The sequence below is a fragment of the Neohortaea acidophila genome (genome assembly GCF_010093505.1).
Source record: "Neohortaea acidophila strain CBS 113389 unplaced genomic scaffold BDY17scaffold_12, whole genome shotgun sequence".
Taxonomy (NCBI): Eukaryota; Fungi; Ascomycota; class Dothideomycetes; order Mycosphaerellales; family Teratosphaeriaceae; genus Neohortaea; species Neohortaea acidophila.
Genome location: NW_022985521.1, coordinates 758,410 through 781,156, shown reverse-complemented (window position 1 = coordinate 781,156; position 22,747 = coordinate 758,410). Strand labels below are relative to the sequence as shown.

General features: G+C 55.2%; 11 protein-coding genes across 11 annotated transcripts; 3 read left to right on the top strand and 8 right to left on the bottom strand.

Annotated features, from left to right (window-relative positions):
- Positions 1-14: 14 nt before the first annotated feature.
- On the bottom strand, positions 15-1,234 carry BDY17DRAFT_305353 (ribosomal protein S6e-domain-containing protein). Its single transcript, XM_033734854.1, has 3 exons — positions 739-1,234; positions 461-628; positions 15-409 (listed from the first exon to the last, which is right to left on the bottom strand). Exons 1-3 carry the CDS (start codon positions 1,192-1,194, stop codon positions 308-310), a joined length of 726 nt encoding a protein of 241 aa, XP_033585875.1. The 5' UTR covers positions 1,195-1,234; the 3' UTR covers positions 15-307.
- A 269-nt stretch (positions 1,235-1,503) lies between these two features.
- On the bottom strand, positions 1,504-2,867 carry BDY17DRAFT_313848 (uncharacterized protein; the record flags this gene model as incomplete). The annotated part of the gene is made up of 3 exons (XM_033735763.1): positions 1,504-1,816; positions 1,869-2,566; positions 2,622-2,867. The coding sequence occupies 3 exons, from the start codon at positions 2,865-2,867 to the stop codon at positions 1,504-1,506; spliced, it is 1,257 nt and encodes a 418-aa protein (XP_033585874.1).
- A 467-nt stretch (positions 2,868-3,334) lies between these two features.
- On the bottom strand, positions 3,335-4,580 carry BDY17DRAFT_328073 (uncharacterized protein; the record flags this gene model as incomplete). The annotated part of the gene is made up of 6 exons (XM_033737786.1): positions 3,335-3,597; positions 3,658-3,949; positions 4,014-4,095; positions 4,152-4,363; positions 4,420-4,490; positions 4,547-4,580. 6 exons carry the CDS (start codon positions 4,578-4,580, stop codon positions 3,335-3,337), a joined length of 954 nt encoding a protein of 317 aa, XP_033585873.1.
- A 113-nt stretch (positions 4,581-4,693) lies between these two features.
- BDY17DRAFT_305325 (uncharacterized protein) lies at positions 4,694-7,968 on the bottom strand. Its single transcript, XM_033734853.1, has 2 exons — positions 7,271-7,968; positions 4,694-7,216 (listed from the first exon to the last, which is right to left on the bottom strand). The coding sequence occupies exons 1-2, from the start codon at positions 7,646-7,648 to the stop codon at positions 4,775-4,777; spliced, it is 2,820 nt and encodes a 939-aa protein (XP_033585872.1). The 5' UTR covers positions 7,649-7,968; the 3' UTR covers positions 4,694-4,774.
- Positions 7,969-8,183: 215 nt separating this feature from the next.
- BDY17DRAFT_305324 (uncharacterized protein) lies at positions 8,184-10,816 on the bottom strand. The gene has a single exon (XM_033734852.1). The coding sequence runs from the start codon at positions 10,542-10,544 to the stop codon at positions 8,448-8,450; it is 2,097 nt and encodes a 698-aa protein (XP_033585871.1). The 5' UTR covers positions 10,545-10,816; the 3' UTR covers positions 8,184-8,447.
- A 1,064-nt stretch (positions 10,817-11,880) lies between these two features.
- On the top strand, positions 11,881-15,202 carry BDY17DRAFT_328070 (bifunctional P-450:NADPH-P450 reductase; the record flags this gene model as incomplete). The annotated part of the gene is made up of 2 exons (XM_033737785.1): positions 11,881-13,609; positions 13,671-15,202. 2 exons carry the CDS (start codon positions 11,881-11,883, stop codon positions 15,200-15,202), a joined length of 3,261 nt encoding a protein of 1,086 aa, XP_033585870.1.
- A 269-nt stretch (positions 15,203-15,471) lies between these two features.
- Positions 15,472-17,116, top strand: BDY17DRAFT_305321 (putative galactosyltransferase). The gene has a single exon (XM_033734851.1). It carries the CDS (start codon positions 15,644-15,646, stop codon positions 17,030-17,032), a length of 1,389 nt encoding a protein of 462 aa, XP_033585869.1. The 5' UTR covers positions 15,472-15,643; the 3' UTR covers positions 17,033-17,116.
- On the bottom strand, positions 17,117-17,609 carry BDY17DRAFT_305318 (uncharacterized protein). The gene is made up of 2 exons (XM_033734850.1): positions 17,496-17,609; positions 17,117-17,430 (listed from the first exon to the last, which is right to left on the bottom strand). Exons 1-2 carry the CDS (start codon positions 17,540-17,542, stop codon positions 17,271-17,273), a joined length of 207 nt encoding a protein of 68 aa, XP_033585868.1. The 5' UTR covers positions 17,543-17,609; the 3' UTR covers positions 17,117-17,270.
- On the bottom strand, positions 17,610-19,089 carry BDY17DRAFT_305316 (P-loop containing nucleoside triphosphate hydrolase protein). Its single transcript, XM_033734849.1, has 5 exons — positions 18,823-19,089; positions 18,122-18,767; positions 17,969-18,067; positions 17,856-17,911; positions 17,610-17,805 (listed from the first exon to the last, which is right to left on the bottom strand). Exons 1-5 carry the CDS (start codon positions 19,053-19,055, stop codon positions 17,769-17,771), a joined length of 1,071 nt encoding a protein of 356 aa, XP_033585867.1. The 5' UTR covers positions 19,056-19,089; the 3' UTR covers positions 17,610-17,768.
- Positions 19,090-19,210: 121 nt separating this feature from the next.
- BDY17DRAFT_53780 (uncharacterized protein) lies at positions 19,211-21,339 on the top strand. The gene is made up of 4 exons (XM_033738477.1): positions 19,211-19,572; positions 19,619-20,179; positions 20,257-21,078; positions 21,149-21,339. The coding sequence occupies exons 1-4, from the start codon at positions 19,297-19,299 to the stop codon at positions 21,224-21,226; spliced, it is 1,737 nt and encodes a 578-aa protein (XP_033585866.1). The 5' UTR covers positions 19,211-19,296; the 3' UTR covers positions 21,227-21,339.
- Positions 21,340-21,509: 170 nt separating this feature from the next.
- BDY17DRAFT_257993 (uncharacterized protein) lies at positions 21,510-22,569 on the bottom strand (the record flags this gene model as incomplete). Its single annotated transcript, XM_033731733.1, has 2 exons — positions 21,510-22,374; positions 22,427-22,569. The coding sequence occupies 2 exons, from the start codon at positions 22,567-22,569 to the stop codon at positions 21,510-21,512; spliced, it is 1,008 nt and encodes a 335-aa protein (XP_033585865.1).
- Between the last annotated feature and the right edge of the window lie 178 nt (positions 22,570-22,747).

Below are 22,747 nucleotides of genomic sequence, written 5' to 3'. Positions count from 1 at the left end.
GTTTTCGGCAACGACAGTGAGGTTGGACGGGCACACATACACCTCGCTGAGGATGCGCACGTCGGACAAGACAGTGAAGTAACAGATAATAGAGAACTATCTCATCGCGACACTTGACATGCACAGTTCAAGGGCACAAGATCCTCATTGAGAGAATTGGTATTTCGCTAGCTTTTGGCAAGGCTTCCATCGTGGGGAGATACCATGCCCTCATTCAACGATGCGCCGGCTGTCTAATGCTGTTGATGACACTGTCGTGCTCCTACGGACCATTCAAACCCGCATGCTCACGGCATCGAACACTTGTTTACTCGGTCTTGCGCATGCTCGACGCACGTCTCTTCCGCATCTCCGCCTGCTTCGCCTTCTCCTCTGCAACGCGCTTGTGCATGATCTGGGCGTACTCGTTCTGTGTCCATTGTCAGCAATGCACGAGAAGTTCAAGTGATGTAAGACTCACCGCAGCATCACGGCTGGCTTCCGCACGACGACGCTTGAGAGCGATGCGGTGACGCTTGTGTTGCAGGCGCTGAGGAGTGACGAGGCGCTGGATGCGAGGGGCCTTGGTGTATGGCTTGGCGCCCTCCTTCTTGGGCTGGACTTCACGACGAATGACAAACTTGCGGACCTACAATACAACGTTAGCATACGTTACCTCGGCAGACTCAGACTCAGCCCGGTGGTGCTATGAGGAAGCACCGGTGGGCTGGCGAAGAGGAGTAGAGCGGGAGCACTCACATCGTCTTCCTTGCTGAGGCCGAAGAATCGCCTGATCTTGGTGGCACGCTTGGGGCCGAGGCGTTTGGGGTGGACGGTGTCGGTGAGGCCGGGGATCTCTCCTTCGCCTTGCTTGACAATGCTGAGAGCCAAGACGCTGAGGTCCATGGCCACGATGCAGCCGCGCACCGACTTCCTCTTGCGCTCTCCCGTTCGGCGGGGACGGTAGCAGGAGTGGCCATCGGCGAGGAGGAGGCGCACACGCGTAGGATGCATGACACCCTGCTTCATGGGGAAGCCCTGCTTGTCGTTGCCGCCGGTGATGCGGAAGACGTAGCCCTTCCATTCGTCGCCCACGCTGTCTGCCGGCACCTCTTGACCCATGCGGCGGTCCATGAAGACGCGGAGCTTGCGCTCATCTTCGATTTCGACAAGCTTCTGCGATCCGTTGGCCGGGTAGGAGATGTTGAGCTTCATCTTGACGGTGTGTTGGGAGGATCAAGACGAGCGAAAGGAGTGTGGACAGAAATTATTTGGAGATGGAAGCGGTGGATTTGCAGAATTGAGTAGTGTGGGCTTGGCATGTTGTGGTGCCTCAGGTTGTAAAACTTTATTCCATCAAGCTGCAATATTCCGTCACGCTAGTACCAGAAGTACGAAGGGCATCTGCAATGGCGAGCAACATCCTTCATGCATCACACCATCTTTCCAGCATCGCCATCGACATAGCATGCAGACCGGATGCAGACACTCTCGGTAGTTACTTATGCCCCTTCATACGGCATTTCAACTACGCTTCAGCGCTTCGAAATAGTCGACGGCCCCGCTCACTTCCTTCTCCACATCGCCATCCCACACCCACCGGTACTTCTCTACTATCCGGTTCGAGGCGATGGTTGCAGGATCAAACCCCTGGCTGCCACAAGCGATCTCTGCAATCAAGCGGGAATTCTCCACCACAAACGTCGGCCTACCACCGCGACGCGTCTTGTCGTATGCTTCAAAGGCATACTCCACTTCCTCCTTTGCCCGCACATTCCCCAGCAAGCCGGTCAAGACAGCAGCATCTTCGGCGACCATACTGAATCCTTGACCCATCCTGAAGCGCGGAGTCAGCAACAACTTTCCCCAACTGCATGCGTCTGACGAACCAAGGAGTCGTTGCGTGGGCCGCATCACCCATCATACAGATTCGGCCTCTCCAATATGTCGGCGCCGGTTGACTTTCCCATTGCTGGAACAACACTCCCGGGCCCGCTCCTGGGGTCAGTAGGCATTCAAAGACGCCCTCGAGATACTCTTGGTTGCCCCATTTGGCATACTTCCTTTCCAGAAACTCTCGAGTGATCGGCGTCTTCCATTCTGTGATATGTTCGTCGCCGGGGCCCGTTTTGCCACCCACAATCGCTGCAGCCATGCTTCCGGGAGGACCAGAGACGAAGAGGATGATGCTTCCTTCACCACACCGATAGCCCTGCCGAGGACTCTCCGGCTTTATGACGGTACTACCAAAGCTCGCCAACCCTTTCTCAGAACTGACCACGGCGCGCGCATCCCAGAATCCAGTATTGACAGGTGGCACTGCTGGATGCTGCGGACCAAGAATGATTCCTCTGATCGTTGAACGAATGCCATCACAACCGACCACAGCGTCTGCTTCATACGAGCTGCCATCTGCGAAGTGCAATGTCAGACTCGCTCCTTCTTCTATCGACACCAGTAGCTTGTGTTCATGTAAGCGTTCCGCGGGCAGCCTCTGCAACATTTGTTCCAGCAAATTCGTCCGGATGACCGATTGCACGCCATCGGAAGTTTCCCAGAGGATTTTGTCTTTGTGTTCTCCGTATGCCTGTAGCAGCTATCAGTCTCCGAGGAAGTGAGCAGGGGCAACAGTTTCAACTCACCACGACTGCATTTTGGTACGCGGAACGAAATGCGCCGGCGTCTTTCATCATTTGATCCCCATCCACTCCAAGCGCTCGCAGAGCATTCATGCCATTGGGGTAGATGAGAATGCCTGCGCCACGCTCTCGAAAGGTGGATCTTTCGAAGACATCGAATTGAATGTGAGGATGCTTCAGAAGACCAAGCGCCAGAGTGCAGCCTCCAACGCTTCCACCCACAATTGCAATGCGCAGAGGGTCCGGCATTTCTTGGTCGACAACGGTATCTACGATTGAATTTGGAAGCTACCTTACCTGAGTCAATATATACTGCTCGATGGGGCCTCCAGGCATCACGTCAGCGTGGACATGGCATTATTAACGTTGCACCCTAGCCTCAATTCAGTAGTCGTCACAGAACCTGCGCGCTCGACAACTCAGCCTCGCGGTCTGTGTCATCAAGCGTCTATCGAATATCAATGTGAGCATGCTCTCGGTAAAGGCTACATTTCAAATAACAGGGTCAGCATGGCTGGTAGAGTGAGAACCACGATGAAGACAGTCGAACAGTCATTTCGGATCTACGCCGTTGTGGACGCTGTGAGGACTGAAAGGCGAGGAGATCCTCTTCCAAGCTGGTCGAATGCTCATGAAGATAGAGGGTGAAATCTGCAAAGTATGTCGGTTAAGATGGCAGCGATACTTCGAACCATCTTCTACTTAGAAGCCTTCGCTCAAGGCTTGCCCATCCATGCCTTGGCCAGGAATCCATCCGCCGAAGTGAAGTGATACTCGGGAAACACACGATTCCACTCATCCGACACGTTCAGCGCGCCGGACGACGTCCCAAGAAGCATTCCAGCGGTGAGCATAGAGATGAAAGCGACCATTTGCTCGCTCTGCGTGCCCGAATGCTCCACCGAAGGGAGCCACGAAGCCTTGACTATGCCGGCCTTCAAATCATCGGCTTTCAGCCTTTCGACATTGAATGGTGCGCCTTTCGACGAGAGCATGTCAGCACCGCTCCTCAGTCAACCATTACGACAGTCTGCCATACCTCGAACTCGTTCACCCAGCTTGAGCAATTCCCCAATTGTAATCTCCGTACCCTTGATGCCGCCTAAAACTGGCCATTCGCCCTCATACTCCACCGCTCGCGCCACAATCTGAGCAAAGTCCTGAGCAGTGGTGAGAGTAATGCGATCGTCTTCGCTTCCTTCCATGATCAACGCTCGGCGTCTGTCAAAGTCGATGTGCATCTCAAACGAGTTGAAATGTTTTGCAGACTTGTAAGGGTGGGTGAGGTAGTTCGTGAAGAGGCCGGGGAGGAAAAGACAGTACTCCAATACCTGTGTGGCAATGTCTGGTGTGAGCTAGAGTTGTATTCGTCGCAACCAGCGACTCATTCCTTACCGTCCGTTCTCGATTGAGGTCTTTGAGATACTGGCGAATCTCAGCCTTGCCGGCATACCACGGCATATGCTCAAAGCTCGACCTGCGGCAGGCATCAGATTTGACCTCGGTCCTGGTGCGTACCCGCATGCCGCATACAAAGTCCACTCGCTGGGAGCAAAACGTTTCACCCCGGCTTCAACCACTGCAGTGATGAGGTTCTTTTGCGTGATATCATTGGGATCCGTCTGCGTGACGACAAAAGAAAGCAGCGTGTGAGTTCCACGCATGAGGTCGACAAGTTGCCGTACGTCCAGGTAATCCGTCTTCGCCCAACTCACGCCCGGCCTTGTTTCAATGCTTGGTACATCCTACCCATTTAGATGATCAATGGCAGCAAAGGCATCAGTAGCCATCGGTGACGCACCTTTCTCGAGAGTAACAAGATCTCGTGCTTGTTCGCAGCACACAGTGCATCAATCACCTCCAGCGCAACATCTGGTATGAGCTCAGTCAGCGTTCGAGTTCAACGCCATGAAAGCAGAACATCGTACTGCTGGTTCCCCCAGCAATTGCTACCTTCACCATTGTGCAGACAGTATGTTGAAGTTGATGGGCGACCAACGCTGGGGAGATAGAAAAGGCAGAGTTCAGCTCGGGAAGCGGGACCATACGATGTGCTTACTGCCGGAACGTGAGGTGATAGAGTTCGGGTAGAAATACAATATGTTATACAATATGTGCTAGGCAACAACACGCCGATATCCTACACAGACCAGTCATCAGGCCTTGCCGGGAGCGCAAAATGCATAGCCCATCAACTCCTCCGCAGTCGGCCGCTTTTCGTGCTCAATCTCAAACGTCTTGCGCAAGAACTCCTTGGCATCCTCGCTCGCCTGCTCGGGCAGGTCAGGACGGGCATTCTCGCTCGCCGCCCCACCACTGCCTCCAATCTTGAAGATGGCTTGCAGTTGGGTACAATTAGGATGAGGATGGGAGCCAGTGAACATCTCCACAATCAAGCAGCCCAATGACCAAATGTCGGCTTTCTTGGTGTAGGCGGTTTGGCGGACCACTTCCGGCGCCATCCAAAACACCGAGCCTTGCAGAGACACTCGGGGGCCGCCGCGCTTGAAAGGCGGCTGGGGATGGAGAAGGGAAGATGCTTCGACGCGCTTGCTGATGCCAAAATCGGAGATCTTGACAGTGCCTTTGTTATCCACGAGAATGTTGGCGCCTTTGATGTCGCGGTGGATGATGTCTTTGGAGTGCAGATAGTTCAAGCCTTGCAGGATCTGCCGGACAAAGTTGGCAATCAGCGTCTCCCCCAGCGTGCCATAGTTGACCAGCATCGTTGCCACCGAGCCGCCCGCGACGTATTCAAGGAAAATGTTGAGATGGCACTCATCGCTGTTCGAGCCCAGGTATTGCACGATGTTGGGATGTTTGAGGTCGCGCAAGAGACTAATCTCCCGCTGGAGAGCCTCAATCATGTTGTTCTTCTTCGCATCCATTGCAGTGCCACTGTTTGACGGCATTTCGACTTGCTTCACTGCCATGAGCTCGGCAGTAACGGCGTGAAGGGCCAGAAAGACGGTTCCAAATGAGCCCTGGCCAATCATGGCGCCTTTCATGTATTTGAGGTCATCCCAGCTGTCTTTTTCCAGATGTTCCATCAATTCTTCATCCGGCTCCTCCCCATCCTCCGCGATGAATTGAGATAGTCGCTGGTTGAGACTGCTGGTATCGACGTCGGTGCCGCCAGGACTACTAGCGCCCTCGTCGAAATACGACTGCATGACCGTGTTGCCTTCCGGATCGGTGACCGACAGGTTGCGGTTGAGTCCAGACTCTGATCCTCCGCTCTCCGGTCCAAATGAGGCAAAGCTCTTCCGGTCGTGCTCGAGTGGGGATTCTTCGTCCAACGGCTCCAGCATACTGCCGGTCACGGACTCTCGGTATGAATCCGGTCGGCCCAGGCGCACCACACTCAGAGGCCGCAGGCCAGGGATTCGAGCTTGTCCACCAGATTCTCGGAGCCATTGATCTGCAATTGACGGAAGAGGCGGCGCGTCCCTCAAGCTGCTCGAAACGCTAATGCTGCTGACGGTGCTCAACCTGCTGACAGCCCTGCTCAATCGCCGACTTCTTCGAATGGACATCCGCACTGTGCGATCCATCTCTTCTTTGGCCACTTCGGGGAAGTAGGATTGTAAGTCTTGGGTAATCAGCTCCGTGGGCGGACGGGCGCCGTAGAAGTCCTTCAGCTTGCGTGCTCGGGCAGATGCTGTGGACGTTTGGCTGGCATTTCTCGAGAGAAACGATTGAGAGTCGAAGTAGTCATTCCGTTGCTGCTGGCTGTCGGGAGACATGGGGTAGCTGACAGCGGCAAGCGGCTCGCCGATCAGCTTCTCGATCTTCATTTGACTTCGTGTCTTGTTTGTTGATTGAACCTCGATGGCCGGTGGCTCTGGAGACTGCTGTTCGGCGATACGAGCGGCGGACTTCAATTGCTCTCCCGCGGGCTCGCCTGCGTGGATCTTTCGCAAAATTAGCCGACCACGTTCGCTGCGGACACCATCGTTACAAAGCTTGATGAACTCCGCCTCGCCCAGCCGTCGACAAAAGGCTGGATCGGGATCTGTGCCGTCCATGACCCAGAAGCAGTAGGACCGAAAATGGTTTTCGTTCAGTGAGCCCTTGCGCAGTGTTGTGCGTATGATGTCTTCGGCGGTCCGGCAGCCTTCAATGTTGACCACGGAGCAACGGCCATTCTCGAAGATTACACGAATCAGAGGCTTGTCCACCGGAAGAGCACCAACGATGTTGGAGGAGCTGGTAGCGTCTACCGAAGGAGAAGCTTTCAGATGACCCCAACGTGCGGACTGCGGAGCTTCCAACGGAGTAGTGCGTTGGCTGCCGGTGTATCGCGCACCTGCGCTTGGCGGCTGACTGAAGTAACCGTCCTTGTTACGTGTGGCGATCATGGGGCTGGGTTCACCCCGGCGGAAAGCTGCAGAACGGCTTTCCTGGTCGGTGATGGGGGAGTTGGGACGGGAAGAAGTTTTGATGGCGAAAGGTGAGAGGCCCTTGAGATCGCCGATATTCAGCTGGCGCGACATTCGCTTCTCCGCACGGGAACTCTTGGGGGCATGTAGGGCGCGTGGGGAGCCGGAAGAGGGAGGAGTATAGGCGGAGTGGTTGTCAAGTGTGGCCAAGGACAGCTGCTCTCGGACATCAGTACATGGATAGTCGCTCCTCAAATTCATCTGACATACCCGGTTCATGTTCCTCTTGCTCGTCCTCTTGCACACGCTATTGCGAAAGACCTTGGCCTGCGCACCAATTCGCACGCGGTCTCCAATCTTCTTGACGCCCATCTCTTTCAGCATAGCCTGATCCATGTCGATCAGGTTCTCGCCGTTGATGTTGTTGCGGCGGAAGAGGTCGATGTATTGGGCGCAGTTGATGCTGCGCAGCCACTCGGCCACCTGCGCCTCGTCCCATTCCAGCACGGAGTGTCGGGGGTCTTTGCCGTAGGGCTCGGAGAATTCGGACTCGGTGGGGGAGGTGAAGACGCCGTTCATGTTGCTGCTCATGGGGATGCCGCCGTAGTGGCTTCCGGCATGCGGAGGGCGTGCAGCGACGGCCGCCATGGTTGCGGTTGCAGATGAAAGAGGAGAACAAAGGACTGGCCAAGCCAAGGGGATGGCGTCGGGGGAGTTGCTCGGCCGCTTAGTTCATTGTGTTGTCGCCGTGCCAAGAAGGTGCATCAATTGCCAGTGCAGGCGCAGGGTGCAAGCAATCAGAGTGCAGTGGACCGATCAGAGCAACACGAGGGTACAGGCGAGCGAGATGAGCAGAGAGGTGCAGGGCGGCGAATGACGCTGTCGACACTCCACCACGACTCGCCCCGACGACACAGACCTTGAGGATCGCAATATGAACGGGACATGGATGGGGGGAAGCGACGAGGTGTGGGATTTGTAAGGAAGGAGCCTCTCGGCGGGTGTCAGGCGCGCCACCTGAAACGCTCCGCCGCCCTTCCCGATCCACCCAACCACCACCCCGCCCGGCCTAGGGCGTTTCAGGCAAGCGCACGGGCCGCAGGGCCTCGCATCTCGATACATCCAACTTCATTTGATGACCTTACCTATACGAACAGACCTCGTGTGATGTCACCGTCTTCAAGTCACAGGTAAACGTGCCCTATCATTACATTCCAAGCTACGCATGGGGTATCTCCGCTACGTCTAAAGCAATCCGTAAGAAACAACCTCGGGAAAAGCCAAGTCGAACGCCGCTTTCGCCATGTGCATCTCATGTCTTCATCCCAACTCGGATATCGTCTTCGTATAATCATTAGGATGCTTGTCAACTCCGACGCGAACGCCTCCGCCGCCCGCGCTCCTCCCTGTCCTCCTCACTGCTCTCACGTGAAGGCACACGGCGTCGCTAATGCTGTGGTGCCGACCCGGATGAGGTCATGGAGGGAGGGAAAAAGCTGCCGGCCGGAGAAGAAGATCCATGCCAATCTGGTCCGCCGCCCTGCCCACTCGCTTGACTGTTGATCGTATTTCGTCGTCTGTCTCGCATTCTGGCAGTCTCAGGCGGAGGCGGCTGCCATGCCCGCCTTGCCTCGTAGCTGCTCGACGGCAGAGGGTCGCCTACTGGCCCACCCATGGATCCAGGATGATAGTTGTATGCGCTGAAAGCTGGCGCGTTGCGTGTGGAGAAGGACTCGCCGCGAAAGCCTCGACTCCCGCCCTTCTCAAAACTTCCCATTCCGGTGCTGTTTTGCTCGGGGCTGCTCTGGGCAGGATGGAGGCGGCTTCCAAATTGTTGCTCGGGCATAGCGGGAATTGAAGAGTCACTTCTGCCGAATGCACTCCGCGGCGGAGGGGAGGAGCGGTGACGTGAAAGCCTGGGTTGCCTGCCGTGCACGGATGGTGGCGAGCCGGCGGGAGGTCGTGGCTGAGTCCGTGGAGGTATGTTGATCGGCTCACTGGAGCCTGAAGAGGTGCCGTGCATCGAATTTGTCGGCACTCTTGCACCAGTTCCAGTACTCCTTCTGTTGCTGGCCTCGGCACCATAAGGCTGGGCCGGGAGGGGAGGATCTTCGCCAAAGACTCTGCCACTGCCCTCTCGTCCTGTATATGGCAGCCGCTGTCGCTCCAGCGGAACGTATGGTAGGTCGAAATCATCGTCGCTCAGAGCACCGGTTTGGCGCGGAGTCCTGGAGTACGGCTGACGCTGACGTTCGGGATACAAGCTTGCATCGCGCTGCGGCATTGGTGGCGGCGGTGGAGGCATAGACACCAATCCCTTCAACTGGTCCAGGATATCCGGCTCGTGATCTAAACTTGCCACAAGTCTCTGCTGTGAGGCAAGCTGCGGTGTTGCGGGGAAAAGACGCCGTGAGAGTTCTTTGGGAAACCGCTCGGCCATGTTGTCCGCGCTTGAAATGGGCATATGCATGACGGCCTTCGCGAGGCGATCAAACTCCGCATCTGGTTGCGCCTGGATGAGACAGGTCATGAAGATCTCGAAGCCCCGAGGCGTCAGGGACGGTATGGTTGGGTGATCTTGATCGCCTTCTTGAACCAGATGATATGGACAAGCGAGCCTCGAGTACATCCTCGACAGCGATTTGGCGGGTAGCCTGCCGAAGATTGTGTCCCATGGATAGATCTCCGCATCGATTCTGGTCTCGCTGTAGAATCTCTGCATCTTAGCTGGCGTGACGACGAGGCTGCGCTTGGGTTCGTAGTCGTCGATTAAGTGGAGGGCGAGGCCGCGGAGAAAAGAACTGAGTCGGGGAGTCGGTTCACCATCGCAGAACAAAGGTCCCCAAGCCCTTTCGAGAGCCGTTTCCTCTGGGCCTGGCGCTTCTGTTTTATGAACACCTCTCGAAAGTCCATCGGAAGCTGCATCCGCTCCCAGCTTGCTGTCCTTTCTGCCCGGTCGCGAGCTCGATCGTATGTCTTCTTCAACCCGAGCGTCATCTTCTTGCGGAAGGTTGCTTCTACTCAACCCCGCTGCTGGCCGGGTAGTCCTCTCTGACCCGCTCCTCGTAGCCGGCAGCTCTGCATCTTCCATGCTCCATATGTCGTCCGACCGTCTCCCACTTGTACCACTATGTTGACTGAAATGACTGTCGACGTCGGAGGGAGGGCGCGGAGGGGATGTCGCATTGATGCCGAAGACGGAGTCGCCCTGCTCAAGCGTCAAAGGCGTCGCTTGGGACTGAGAAGAGTGAGGAGACGATGCGCCCGAGGCGGAAAAGGGCGGCGTTCGCTGTGCTGCCATTCTCCTGGTGGCTTCTTCGACGACCCGAGCAGTGAGAAGTTCGAACATCGCCGGATCGATCTTGGTGTTCGTGGGAGGATTTGAAACGTGATCATGAGACACGTCTTGGATGATGCTGGCTGTCCGCCCGTGCGCCGTGGGCTGGCCCTCATCACATTGGGAGGCTGTCATTGTGGGCTTGGGCAAGTCGTCGGCGCGGTCGCGGGAAAACCGAGATGATGGAGATGCGTTGTTCGCGGTCATGTCGGACCATGCGCCTTCACGCCAAACACTTCTTACGATGCTCGACGCATGATGGGTTTCAGCGTCGAGAGTGCTGAGATTGCGTGAAGCGCTCGGCGTGTGGTGCGCTGCTCAATGGCCTTTGATGCGCCGCTTGTTGATTCTGGCGATGCAGAGACCTGAGTCAGTCCCGGAGAGCACGGCTGTGTCGCCACATGGCGGGCCGTCGCATGCGCTCAGACACGATTGACCCTGCGGCCATGAAGGGAGGAGAAGTTGGGTTCAGGTTGTCGACTGCGACGGAGATGGAGGTTGGAAGTCGATGCACGTACGTCATGCGCCGGAGGATCAATGCGCGGGTGCCGACGCGCTATTCCGCTTTTGGCGACTCTGCGGCAACGTGAAGCAACGGTGTTGAACGAGAACAATCTCATGAGAGCCCTCTCCAGGCACGAAAGATGTGAAACTTGATTGTCAAATGCACACACGAGCGCTGGATTGCTTGTGAGATCAGAAAAGCGCCGCTCGCAGCGCCAGAGGGAAATGTCGCAAAGACAGAGCGGGTTTTCGACGCGGTATAATAAGTCGCCTGCTCTTCACAGCCTTACTCTCACCGGTCGCCTACTGCATTCCGTCGCACAGCATGCTGCACCTCAACACATGACGCGGCGATCAGACCGTTCTGCGAGTTTCACCTGCCAGGGCCATGATCATGCCAACGTCGGCGCTTGTTCCTTGTGAGGCAAGGCAACGTGCGAACCGTCTTTCAGCGATCTGATAGGCCAGGTGAGCAACTCTGGGTGTCGTGCATGGATGATCCGGGTTCGAGGTTTGGAGGCAAGTAACGCGCCCACGACTCCCAACCCGCGCGCTCCGGTCAGATAGGATCCGGCGACACAAGCTAGGTACCCGTCCACGTCATTTCAAACCACCGTGGTTGAAGATTGGGCTGCTCGCCGGTTTAATGCACGTCGCACAGCTTACCCGATTGGGATGGAGGATTTCAGGTCAGCCGAACGGTGGCAGGAAGAGCGACCCACCGACCCGCGCAGCTGGAGTGGTTCACGCCAAATAGCACTACTTCTTGCAAACCCAACTTGGCTACGATCCGGCATGGTAGGCGTTGCGCGCATCCTCGACATCGGCTTTCAGCTGTCGTGCTCCAGCGACGCTACTCGGGTGGTGGTCGACCATCGGGCCCGACATCTCTCCGCGTATCGTCCTGTCTATCTTTTTGTACATGTCTATATAAGACGCCACGAGGAGCGACTAGGTTTGCATAACCTCCTACTATTTCCAGCATCCTGGGACTGCAGTCTATTGTTTTGTTTCATCGTTCAAGCATTTTCCTTTCAACATGCCCTCCGCCGTGGTCACATCTCGTCCAGCTCCGCCCACACCAGATGCGCGAGAGAACATTCCGGCACCAAAGGGCCTCCCTATACTGGGAAACCTGCTCGACCTGCAAGATGAGGTGCCTCTCCACGCGATTGAACGCATGGTCGATATCCACGGGCCCATATTCAAAATCACCATTCTCGGCCAGGAACGCATCACCATCGCCAGTGCAGAGCTCTTGGAAGAACTATGCGACGAAAAGCGCTTCTGGAAAACCCCCGGCGATGCCCTGGCGTCTTTGAAGAGAAAAGGAGCGCCGCGAAGCGGACTATTCTCTGCACCGAGCGAGGACTCCATCGATTGGCAGCTCGCTCATCGAATTCTCATGCCAGCATTTGGACCGCTCAGTATCCAACAGATGTTCGGCGAGATGCACGACATTGCAAGCCAGCTGGTCTTAAAGTGGGCACGAAAGGGCCCAAGCTATCGAATCCCCGTTACACTCGACTTCACACGACTCACCCTGGACACAATTGCCCTGTGTGGGATGGGATATCGCTTCAACTCGTTCTACCAAAACGAGATGCATCCATATGTCGACGCAATGAATACCACGCTCTCTGCATCCTCGGATCGACTGAAAGTCGGCTCGCTAGTACGCAAATTGCTGCCGTGGGACAAGTCCGCTCAACAGCTCGAAGAGGCCCGAGACTACATGCGTGAGGTGGCGCACGAGCTTGTCCAAAACCGCAGAGACAACCCGACAGACAAGCATGACCTGCTGAACGCCATGATCCACGGCAAAGATCCCAAGACGGGAGAGACGATGGACAACGACCTCATCTCCGCCAACATGACCACCTTTCTCGTTGCCGGGCATGAAACAACCAGTGGCCTCTTGTCCTTTGCCATGCTCAACCTCCTCAAGAATCCGCAAACATATTTCAAAGCGCAGCAGGAAATCGACCGGGTCGTGGGCCGCGAGAGGCTGACAATTGACCATCTCAAGGACCTGCATTACATAACTGCAGTCCTTCGAGAAACTCTTCGCCTGACGCCCACAGCCCCTGGCTTCTCCCGAAGCATCCGCGGAGACAATCCCAATGATGTCGAGCCCTTGCTCGGTGGCAAGTATGCCATCAGGCGAAGCGACCAGGTGTTGTGTCTCATTGGCAAAGCACAGCGGGATCCGAAAGTATACGGAGAAGACACGAACGATTTCAATCCAGACCGCATGCTTGAAGAAAACTTTCAACGCTTACCAGCGGGAGCATGGAAAGCCTTTGGCACCGGCATTCGCGCTTGTATCGGCCGGGCGTTCGCCTGGCAAGAGGCGCAAATGGTCCTCGCGTTGATGCTGCAAACATTCAACTTTAGCTTGGACGACCCGCAATACCAGATGAGGATCAAACAAACGCTGACCATCAAGCCCGAGGGCTTTTACATGCGTGCTACTCTTCGCGAAGGTATCACGCCTACCAGCTTGCAGCACTTCCTCACTGGTGGGCAGACGAATGAAGATGTGGCCACCAACGGAAGCGTCTCTGCGATCAAGGGCGCTGGCAGCAGTGGAAAGCCATTCACGGTGATTTACGGATCGAATACGGGGACATGTCAATCTCTTGCGCAGAAACTCAGCATCGAGGCACACCACCATGGCTTTTCGGCACAGGTGAAAGAGATGAACTCCGCAGTTGGTGCCCTCCCGAAAGACCGACCCGTCATTATTATCGCGGCGAGTTATGAAGGTGGGTTCTGAGAGAAGAAAAAGAGAGCTGTGCTACACCAATACTAACATTCTGTAATAAGGACAACCGACTGACAACGCCAATCAGTTCATTGCTTGGCTTGAATCGGCGAAGAACACATCAAACCTCGATGGCGTGGAGTATGCCGTATTTGGATGCGGTCACAGCGATTGGAAGAGTACCTTTCACCGAATACCGAAACTCGTGGATGACCTGATGCAGAAGTCGGGAGGACAACGTATTGCGGAACGAGGCCTCACGGACGCTGCTAACAACCGCATCTTCTCCGACTTCGAGAGCTGGATGGACGGCATTCTGTGGCCAGCCTTGGCTCCGCACGTTGACACAAAGGCGGTCGCGCTTCCCGCGTTAGAGATGCAAGTAGCCGCCCAGGACCGCACGACGTACCTGAGACAAGATCTACAGAAAGGTACTGTCGTGGACGCACGCATACTCACTGCACCCAGCGAACCCGAGAAGCGGCATCTGGAGGTGAAGCTTCCTCAAGGTCAAAGCTATAGCACTGGCGATTACCTGGCCATCCTTCCATTTACTCCAGCCGACAGTGTTAGGAGAGCGATGAAAAACTTCAACATTGCGTCTGGCGCTACAATCACAATCAAGCCTGGCTCGGCAACATTCCTCCCAACGGGAGTGACGATTTCCGCTGCGGACCTTCTCCGAGGATATGTCGAGCTCGGGCAGCCAGTGACCAAGAAGGATCTGCGAGCATGTGCTGCCGCCGCTCAAGATGCGGAACAGAAGTCGCGGCTGGAGTCAATGCTCAATCAGGCTGGACCAGGAGGAATCACCGAGCTCCGACTGAGTGTACTTGACATCCTCGACCAATACCCATCGATCGAAATGCCATTCAGTACCTTCGTCTCCATGCTGCCTCCACTGCGGCCTCGACACTACTCCATCTCATCCTCGCCCTTGCACGATCCAGAAAAGTGCACAATCACATACAGCATCATCGACGAAGCTTCCAATGCCGGAGCGGGCAGGTTCATCGGCGTCACGTCAAACTACTTGTCATCACTGCGAGCCGGTGACGAGGTCCTGGTTTCCGTCCGAGCGACCAACAAGTTCTTCCGTCTGCCGACAGATCCCGATTCCTGCCCAATCCTTCTGTTCGGGGCTGGTACTGGATATGCACCCTTCCGCGGCTTCCTTCAGGAGCGTGCTGTTCAAAAGGCAGCAGGACGGACCCTGGCGCCGGCACTGCTGTTCTTGGGTTGCCGCTCCCAGACCAAAGACCGTCTGTACGCTGACGAGATTGATGCCTGGATCAAAGATGGAGTAGTGGACGTGAAATACGCTTTCTCACGCGAGCCGGAGAACTCCAAGGGCTGCAAGTATGTTCAAGACCGCATGCTGGAGGACAAAGACGACGTGCTGCGCATGTGGCGAGCGGGGGCTAAAGTTTTCGTGTGTGGAGGGCCAGAGGTGTCGACGGGGATAGGAGGTGCTGCAAAACACCTGTTGATGCAGAGCGGGACGAATAATGGGCAGGTGATGACGGAAGAAGAGGTGGAAGAATGGTTTGGAGAGAGGCGGAATGAGCGATATGTGGTGGATGTGTTTGCTTAGAGTGGTTTATGTAACGTGTGCTGCCCATTTGAGGAGACTGGAATCAATGCACTTGCACAGACAACGATGCAGTATCTTATCTTCCATCTCGGCCGATGTGTAATAATGTCTCCTGACAAGGGTCCGAAGAGGATGGACTGGGATCAAGGTCAAGCTAAAAAGCGGGCTGCCCCGGAGCTTGTCTTTGATACGGCGAGTGGGGCGTGTCACCCCCTGCTTGTAAAATAACGTCAGCACCTGCCCAGCGACCTAGGTACTCAACGCCATTTCCTCAACTTCTCCAATCATACAGTTGCACTCCCTTAAGTGTACTACAGGCCCCTTCCCGCGTCCTACACGTTCTTCGTTCTGGCCATTGTACGACAGCATGACCTCTTTCAGGGAGATTACGCCGCTGGACATGTTGATTTCACGATAATCACTCCGCCCATGCACTAAAACATGCCGGTCCCTTTCTCACGCTCGAGGGTCGCGCTCGCCCTCACACTGGTGCTCATCTTCTCCCTCGGCCTACACCTGGCCTTTCGCGCGCCTTCTCGGCCCAAATGGACTTCATATTATCCGGCTGCGGAGAAGCCGGTAATCCAAACAAGTCGATTCCCATGTCGGGATCTTGCCACCGTCGAAGATCTGGTCGTGGTCATGCGCACCGGAGCGACGGAAATCCAGGACAAGCTGCCGAAGCACTTCCAAACCACGTTTCAGTGCTTTGACAATCTCCTCGTCTTCTCCGACTATGAAGAACTCTTCCAGGACTACCCCGTGCACGATGTTCTCAAAAACATGAACCCTGACATAGTCGCATCGAATCCCGACTTTGAGATCTACCGTCGGCTGAAAGCGAAGGGGCGATCGGCGCTACGTCCCGAAGAGCTCTCCGGCGGCGCGAGCTTTGAAGGCAGCAAAGTCGGCAAGATCGAAAATCCGGGCTGGAAACTGGACAAGTGGAAGTTTCTGCCCATGATTCGGGAATCGCTGGATCTGCGCCCGGAAGGCTGGTGGTTCGTTTTCGTCGAGTCCGACAGCTACGTTGTATGGTCCAACCTCTTGCAGTGGATAAAGAAGCTGGATCCGTACGACCCACACTACTACGGTAGCGAAAACATGATCGGATTCGATGTCTACGCGCACGGCGGCTCCGTCTTCGTCTTGTCCCGGCCTGCGATGGAGAAGGTTGCGAAGCTCTACGCCGAGAAGCCAAACTACTGGCACCACTACACTGCGCAACATTGGGCCGGCGACTGCATTCTGGGCAAAGCGCTGAAAGCGGTCGACGTGGATCTGACGTACTCATGGCCCATGTTCCAAGGCGGGCACCCCGAGAAAATGGACTTTTCGCAGCCAAAGGCATTCACGAACGAAGCGATGTGGTGCAGGCCTGCCCTCTCCTACCATCACCTCGCCTCACCCGAAGTGGAGAGGATGTGGAACTTGGAGCAAGGATGGATTCGGGAACGGCTGGTTGCGGCCGCGAAAGAGAATCGCAAGCCCTTCGACAATCGACAGGCAGACATTCTGCACCACGGAGAAATTTTCAGGAAGCTGGTCCTTCCTAACATCACCGCCGACCGGAGCGAGTGGAACAATCTCTCGCCCGACTTGGTCGTTGCGGGCAATCACGACTACGAAACATGCAAACGTTTGTGTCAAGACAACGCCGACTGTCTCCAATTCTCCGTGGGGCCGCCGGGATGCTCAATCGGTACCAAGTTCCCCGAGCTGGGCCAGCGGTGGGCAGACTACCAGTCACACTGGATGAATGATCGGGTTGATGCATGGATGGCTCGCCTCGAAGGCTGCAAGGGAGTTGAGGGCTGGTCGGTTACTTGATATGGGGGCATAGCGATGCATTTCCGCGATAGCGCATGGTTACTGTATATGATACCACATAATCGAGACTGTTCAAAGCGGCGCAAACGTAGCTGATCTTCTCGAACGTCGTTCGATTGCCCGTACTTCATTCCCAGCAGTACTGCTAGGCGCCGGCTCTCGACCTCAATATCTCCCGGATCTCAACATCTCTTCGTGCTGCACGCTCGTCGCGTGGGGCCTCCTTCCGCCTCAATTGCTAGTCTGCCTTCTTCTCGCCTTCTTGTTGTCCTTCTCCCGTCTCTTGCTCTGCACGCTTTTCTGCTTTCTTCGAATCGGTCGTCGTCTTGTCCTCTTCCTTTCCCATCTGTCCCGTAGACTTTTTGTGAGGCTCCACATCGGTGTGGGCGCCTTCATATCTTTTCAGCGATCGCAATCAGCACTTGACAATCGGAGATTGAAAGTAGGGAAGCTCTGCTTTTACTGTGTCTGTTCGCCGCCGGGCTCGGTGTCCATGAGATTGGAAGACATGGTGAGTCTGGGATGTCGATATTTGACGGAACGGAGGAAGAGACGATTGGTGGTGAAAACACGTTGTGTTTAATTGGAAGTTCTGCGCAATCAAGAAACACTTGCGGGTTGGGAGCTGCACAACAATGATGCAAGCGGGGTCCACATCAAGGCATCATCTCTCAACTGTCTAAAAGCGCCGCGCTAAGACCGAGCATAACAAAAGAGAAAGCGTTTTGTTCTTCCATCAATCATCAAAATCGAGATCCATGCCCATGAGATTACTGTGCCATCGGTTAGCAACGGACAAAGGTGGTGCTGGATGAAGACTTACCCCTCATATAACCGCATGAACTTGGCGACAAAGGCCTCGAGGTGGAAGATGACTTTCTATCGTGGTAATCAGCAATGCGACTTGGAGTGAATAGGTATCAAGGCATCACTTACACTTCCCATCCGTATGCGATGTTCGTAGAAAGCGCTCCACTTGACGACATCCGCTTTCAAGCCGTCGTCAATCTTGGGCATGAGCTTGAAGGTGAGAGTCTGGCAATGTTGTTTAGTTTCTCACTCAGAATAATGCAGGGCGCCAGTGCATACCTTGAGGATAGTCGTCGCGGGTATGCAATGCGAGAGCAAATCGTAGAGTTTCGCGCGAACCTGCAGGATACGGGCTGGTGTTCGCTCTTCCAAAATCTCCTTTGCAATAACTTCAATCAACGCTTCCCAGTCCGGAGGAGGAATGACAGTCTTCTCGTTGACGTTGTCGTTCTGGGCGTGCACAGCCTCAAACATCAATAATGCCCTCCTCAAGTTTCGACCGGAGTCTTTGGCAATCCTCGCTTCCAGTCCTGCATCACTTTTGTATCCCTCCTTCTTGCCCACCTTTGCCAGCACATCTGTAATCTCCTCTTCCGTCGGCGCGGCGACTCGCACCAACAAGCATCTCGACCGGATGGGGGCAATGATGTTGCTCGTGCTGTTGGCCAGCAGAATGAGTCTCAGGTTCGGCGAGTACTTCTCCATGGTCCGTCGTAGAGCTGCTTGGGCATCGCGAGTGAGGTGATCGGCTTCGTTGATGACAACGACCTTGAAGCGCTGCTTTGCAGCCAAGTCGACTTGCTGGGTCTGCGCGACTTCCTTCAGGAGATCTTGCACGACCACGCGATCGTATTGATTGACATCGGAGGGGGTAATTTCGAGGTGGTAGTTGGAGGAGACGATGTTGAATTCGAGCTTGCGGTTGCTGGGAAAAGTCGAGGATGAGTTGAAGCGACACCATCTTCGCAGAGTGAACGTACCTGGTTGTTTGAAAGACGCGACTATCAATCTTGATCTTCTCCACGCCCGGACCATACAAGGCGCGCAGTGTAGCGGTGATGCGCGTCTTCTTGCCCGCGCCTGATGGACCATAGATGAGCAGATGGGGGAAGTCGCCGCTGGCCGCCAGGGAGCGTAGTCTTTCTGAGAGCTCTGGGTGATAACTCAGCGCCTCCAACGTTCGCGGACGGTGCTTGTCGACGAGCAAAGCCATGGTGGTCGTTGCGGTGTGGTTGTGTGGTGTGAGGACTCCTCATCAAGCCAAAGTTCAGGAAACGCCGGCCACTTAACGCGCCCCCGCCAAACGCGGTGGTGCGTGCGCACGTGATCTTGAACTGCACTCCGTCGAACTCTCGTCTCGTCCATTCCGTCAGCTTTCATCGTGCACGCGCAATCGTCATCTTTTCTGTCCTCGTATTTTGATAATGTAAAACGTCGTCTCAAACGCACTATCGATGACTACAAAGTCGAGTCTCACGATCCCGACGGCGCAGCTAAGCTGCGAGCAATGCCAGCAACGCAAGACCAAGTGCAGCAAGACCGTTCCCTGCGCCGCATGCGTCAAAGCAGGCATTTCGTGCACCGCGGTTCAACGGCATCGGCTGCCTCGGGGTCGGAGTCGAGCACAGCGGCGAGGCACTTCCACTGTCCACGCCCTGACGGATCGCATTGCTCGTCTGGAGGCCGTTGTTGCACAATATCAACAGAATGGCTCTTCAGATCATGACGCTGTGTGTAATTGCGCATACTGCTGCGTCTCAAAGCTGATGCTTGCAGTCCAACCAACCACAATCCCATCCTGAACGGCAGGTAGGTTCAGCGATCAAGCCAATCGAATCTTTTATTGCTTCGGATTTCTGGGTAGAACTTTCGGATGCTGTGGCTGGTCTGCGACATGTTTTGGAAGATGATGTGGATGGAGAGCTGGGCGGTGAGGGTGATTCAACGCCGGCCAGTGCCACTATCTCCCCTGACGCAAGCAGTCTTCTCCTCGGTACGGGTCCACATATCGCAAGGCTGAACGAAGGCCCTGGCCCCGAAACTCGCGACTGGTTGATGGCTGTGTACAAGGAGCGTGTCGATGTCATCTTTAAACCCCTGCACTGGCCCACCGTACTCCTTCAGATCCTGTCGGTGAAGGGACAGCGGTCTCTGGAAATCGAGGCCTTGGAATCAGCCATATTGTTCACCGCTGCGTGCTCTCTCTTCAAGCATGAATTGCGAGGCACAGATGTCTCAGTGGAGTATCTTCTTCAGCGAGTGGAAGCGGCCCTCGTTGAAGTGGGATTGCTTACGACAACGAGCATATTGGTTCTGCAGGCATTCGTCATTTACCTTGTAAGTCGCCTCAGCTTCCACTCCTGCGTTGGAGTACTTGAGTCATTCCTTAGCGACGTTAACTCACTTCTCACCAGGCTGGGCTCCGAGTCATCCGAGCCAAGGCTCAACAATGGACGCTGACCGCTGTTGCCATCCGTCTCGCTAATGCGCAAGGCATACCGCATCGTCTCAAACCTGCATTCGACGGCGAGATCCAGAGGCGACTTTGGTTCTGCATCGGCGTCTTGGACCTACAGTGTTCCTTCGATCGTGGATCTCAGCCTCTACTCAGGTCAGACGACTTTCCCTCGTGGCCTCTCAACATCAACGATCATGAATTGTCCCCTGAGCATGCTCCCTCACCGAGCCGACCATTGGACGCTCAGTACACGGAAATGTCACTCAGCTCGATCATCTACCGTGCAGGGATCTGTCAGCGCCGTCTAACGGAGATTGGCTTATCAGCGGCTTCATCGAACGTCACTGTCGATCCAATCATTGTCCATCGGCAACAGCACAGCGTCCTCTCCGAATTTGAGCACTCTGTACTGCAACTTTCGTCATTGCTTGATCACTCTGGCTCTTCGATACAAAAGTTCACGCTCGCTGTCGCAAACGAAAGCCTTGTGGCTATGCGTCTGTTGATTCGTCGGCCACTCTACCGAAGTGGCAATGGCTCCAATCCTCATGGCGCGAATGTTGACGGCGACTTTGACTTGCTGAGCACAGCTACGAGCGTCCTTGAGAGCAGCCAGATGAAGCGAACGCAGATCGAATTCGCACCCTGGGCGTGGTTTTCATGGGTCAAGTGGTATGCTCTCGCCATCGTACTTGCTGAACTCTGCACCGCCCGAGGTCCGGAGGCAGATCGCGCTTGGGAAGTTGCGCAAAAGTCTTTCGATGATTACGCCGAAGCCGTAGTAAGTGCCGCGAATGCCAACAAGTATCTTTCTCTACTGACCATCTGCATGCTGATGAACGCTGTGGGCTGCTATGGAAACCAATCGCAAGGTTAATGCTCAAGGCGAAAACCATACGAGAGAAGCGTGGAGCAACGGCATCTAGACAACCAGCGTTCCTGTCAACCGTCCCCGATCAGACCTTCAGCATTCCTTCATTCACGGATAGCATCGCTTCCAATCAGGACGTAGCAGATGAGCTCCAAAACACTGACTGGCTTGCCGACTTCAGGCGTAATCATGGCTTCAACGACCCTGGCGACTATTGGAACCTCTACCTCGACGATATGAACGACAATCTTGATTTCTTCAGTAAGCGAGCGATTGATTTTGGTATCATTTCCATGCGATTCTAACGGGCTCGTTCAGCTGATGATCAAGGCCTGCCTCTATGACAACACACTACCTATCCCCGGTGAGATGTCCTCCAGCGTATCGACGAGTTCATTCCAGATCTTCTTTTGAACCGCTTGGCCCTCCTGGCTTCTTACCCAGACCCCAGCAGGTTTGACGCGGCATTCGCTCATATAACAGCCATGCGATTCGCTACCGGCTGCAATAGCGGAAGTGAGCGTTCGCGCTCCCACCTCGCCTGTTCTTCCAATCAGCTTAAGAAGATTCCGCGCAAATGCACCGCCATCGTCTTGCCGAAACAGTCCAGTCTTGCACCATCCGGGATTGGGGCAATTGATGATGACGCTTGGTCTTCCCGACAGGTTGCCTTGCGGACTATGCTTCGCCAACTCCTGGATACAGAGCAGCACGATCAACTTGCTGAGGAAGTATCTCGATGCCATGTCTGCCTGCTTCTCATCACTTAGCGCTTTGAATACTGTGCCTGCCGCCGGCTGCTGGAGTTGCGAATGGTCTGCAAAGTAATGCACCAATGAGCCGACCACGGTGAGATGGGTCGGAGATCCATCTTGTACGGCCGTCTTCCTCAGACTTGGCAGGCACAAAAGTGACAACAGAAAAGTCGAAACGACGTTGACAGTCAACGTCTGCTCAAAGGCCTCCGCAGTGAGGTACTCGTTTGTGGAAATTCCGGCATTGGCAACGAGTGCATCGAGGCGCGGCAGCTCCGTTCGAATCCTCTCTGCGAACGACTTCACCGAGGCGAAGCTAGCCATGTCGACTTGCCAGACATGAATACTGGTGTTCTTCTTCGCATTTTTCATGAGGTTGGACCTGACTTGCTTTCCCTTCGATACGTTGCGACAGCCAAGGATCAGCGTGTCGACGTCAAGCTGCACCCTATCTAACCATTAGACGTCACCATCGAATAGATAAGGACATGAAACCTTACAGCTGTTTCGCGCATTCAAACCCCAAGCCAGTGTTTCCACCCGTCACGACGACCGTCTTTCCCGCGAAACTGGCCCGAGGCAGAGTTGGCGTCTGGAAAAGCTGTCCTTGGAGGAAGCGTAGGATGTCTTGGGCGGCAGGCATGGCGGTAATACTGTGTAGTGGTGGTATTTTATCAGGTGTGTGGAGGTGATGAGAGGCTCTACAGCAACAGAATGTGAGCACCTTTATACTCTGCCTTTGTTGCAGTGTCCAGCTGAAGAGCGCCAGAACCCGCAGAATCCGTAAAACCCGGTGGAAGCCCGAACTGCGGCCATGACAA

Coding starts and splice junctions, on each gene's coding strand:
- BDY17DRAFT_53780 (XM_033738477.1), top strand. CDS start 19,297: ATGACTACAAAGTCGAGTCTCACGATCCCGACGGCGCAGCTAAGCTGC. Junction 19,573..19,618: donor GCTCTTCAGATCATGACGCT/GTGTGTAATTGC, acceptor TGATGCTTGCAG/TCCAACCAACCACAATCCCA. Junction 20,180..20,256: donor AGGCATTCGTCATTTACCTT/GTAAGTCGCCTC, acceptor ACTTCTCACCAG/GCTGGGCTCCGAGTCATCCG.
- BDY17DRAFT_305324 (XM_033734852.1), bottom strand. CDS start 10,544: ATGACCGCGAACAACGCATCTCCATCATCTCGGTTTTCCCGCGACCGC.
- BDY17DRAFT_305321 (XM_033734851.1), top strand. CDS start 15,644: ATGCCGGTCCCTTTCTCACGCTCGAGGGTCGCGCTCGCCCTCACACTG.
- BDY17DRAFT_305316 (XM_033734849.1), bottom strand. CDS start 19,055: ATGGCTTTGCTCGTCGACAAGCACCGTCCGCGAACGTTGGAGGCGCTG. Junction 18,068..18,121: donor CCGCGACGACTATCCTCAAG/GTATGCACTGGC, acceptor CAACATTGCCAG/ACTCTCACCTTCAAGCTCAT. Junction 17,806..17,855: donor TTCATGCGGTTATATGAGGG/GTAAGTCTTCAT, acceptor CCGATGGCACAG/TAATCTCATGGGCATGGATC.
- BDY17DRAFT_305353 (XM_033734854.1), bottom strand. CDS start 1,194: ATGAAGCTCAACATCTCCTACCCGGCCAACGGATCGCAGAAGCTTGTC. Junction 629..738: donor GCCTCAGCAAGGAAGACGAT/GTGAGTGCTCCC, acceptor GTTGTATTGTAG/GTCCGCAAGTTTGTCATTCG. Junction 410..460: donor AAGCCAGCCGTGATGCTGCG/GTGAGTCTTACA, acceptor CAATGGACACAG/AACGAGTACGCCCAGATCAT.
- BDY17DRAFT_305325 (XM_033734853.1), bottom strand. CDS start 7,648: ATGGCGGCCGTCGCTGCACGCCCTCCGCATGCCGGAAGCCACTACGGC. Junction 7,217..7,270: donor GCAAGAGGAACATGAACCGG/GTATGTCAGATG, acceptor GTCCGAGAGCAG/CTGTCCTTGGCCACACTTGA.
- BDY17DRAFT_305318 (XM_033734850.1), bottom strand. CDS start 17,542: ATGTCTTCCAATCTCATGGACACCGAGCCCGGCGGCGAACAGACACA. Junction 17,431..17,495: donor CCCGGCGGCGAACAGACACA/GTAAAAGCAGAG, acceptor ATCGCTGAAAAG/ATATGAAGGCGCCCACACCG.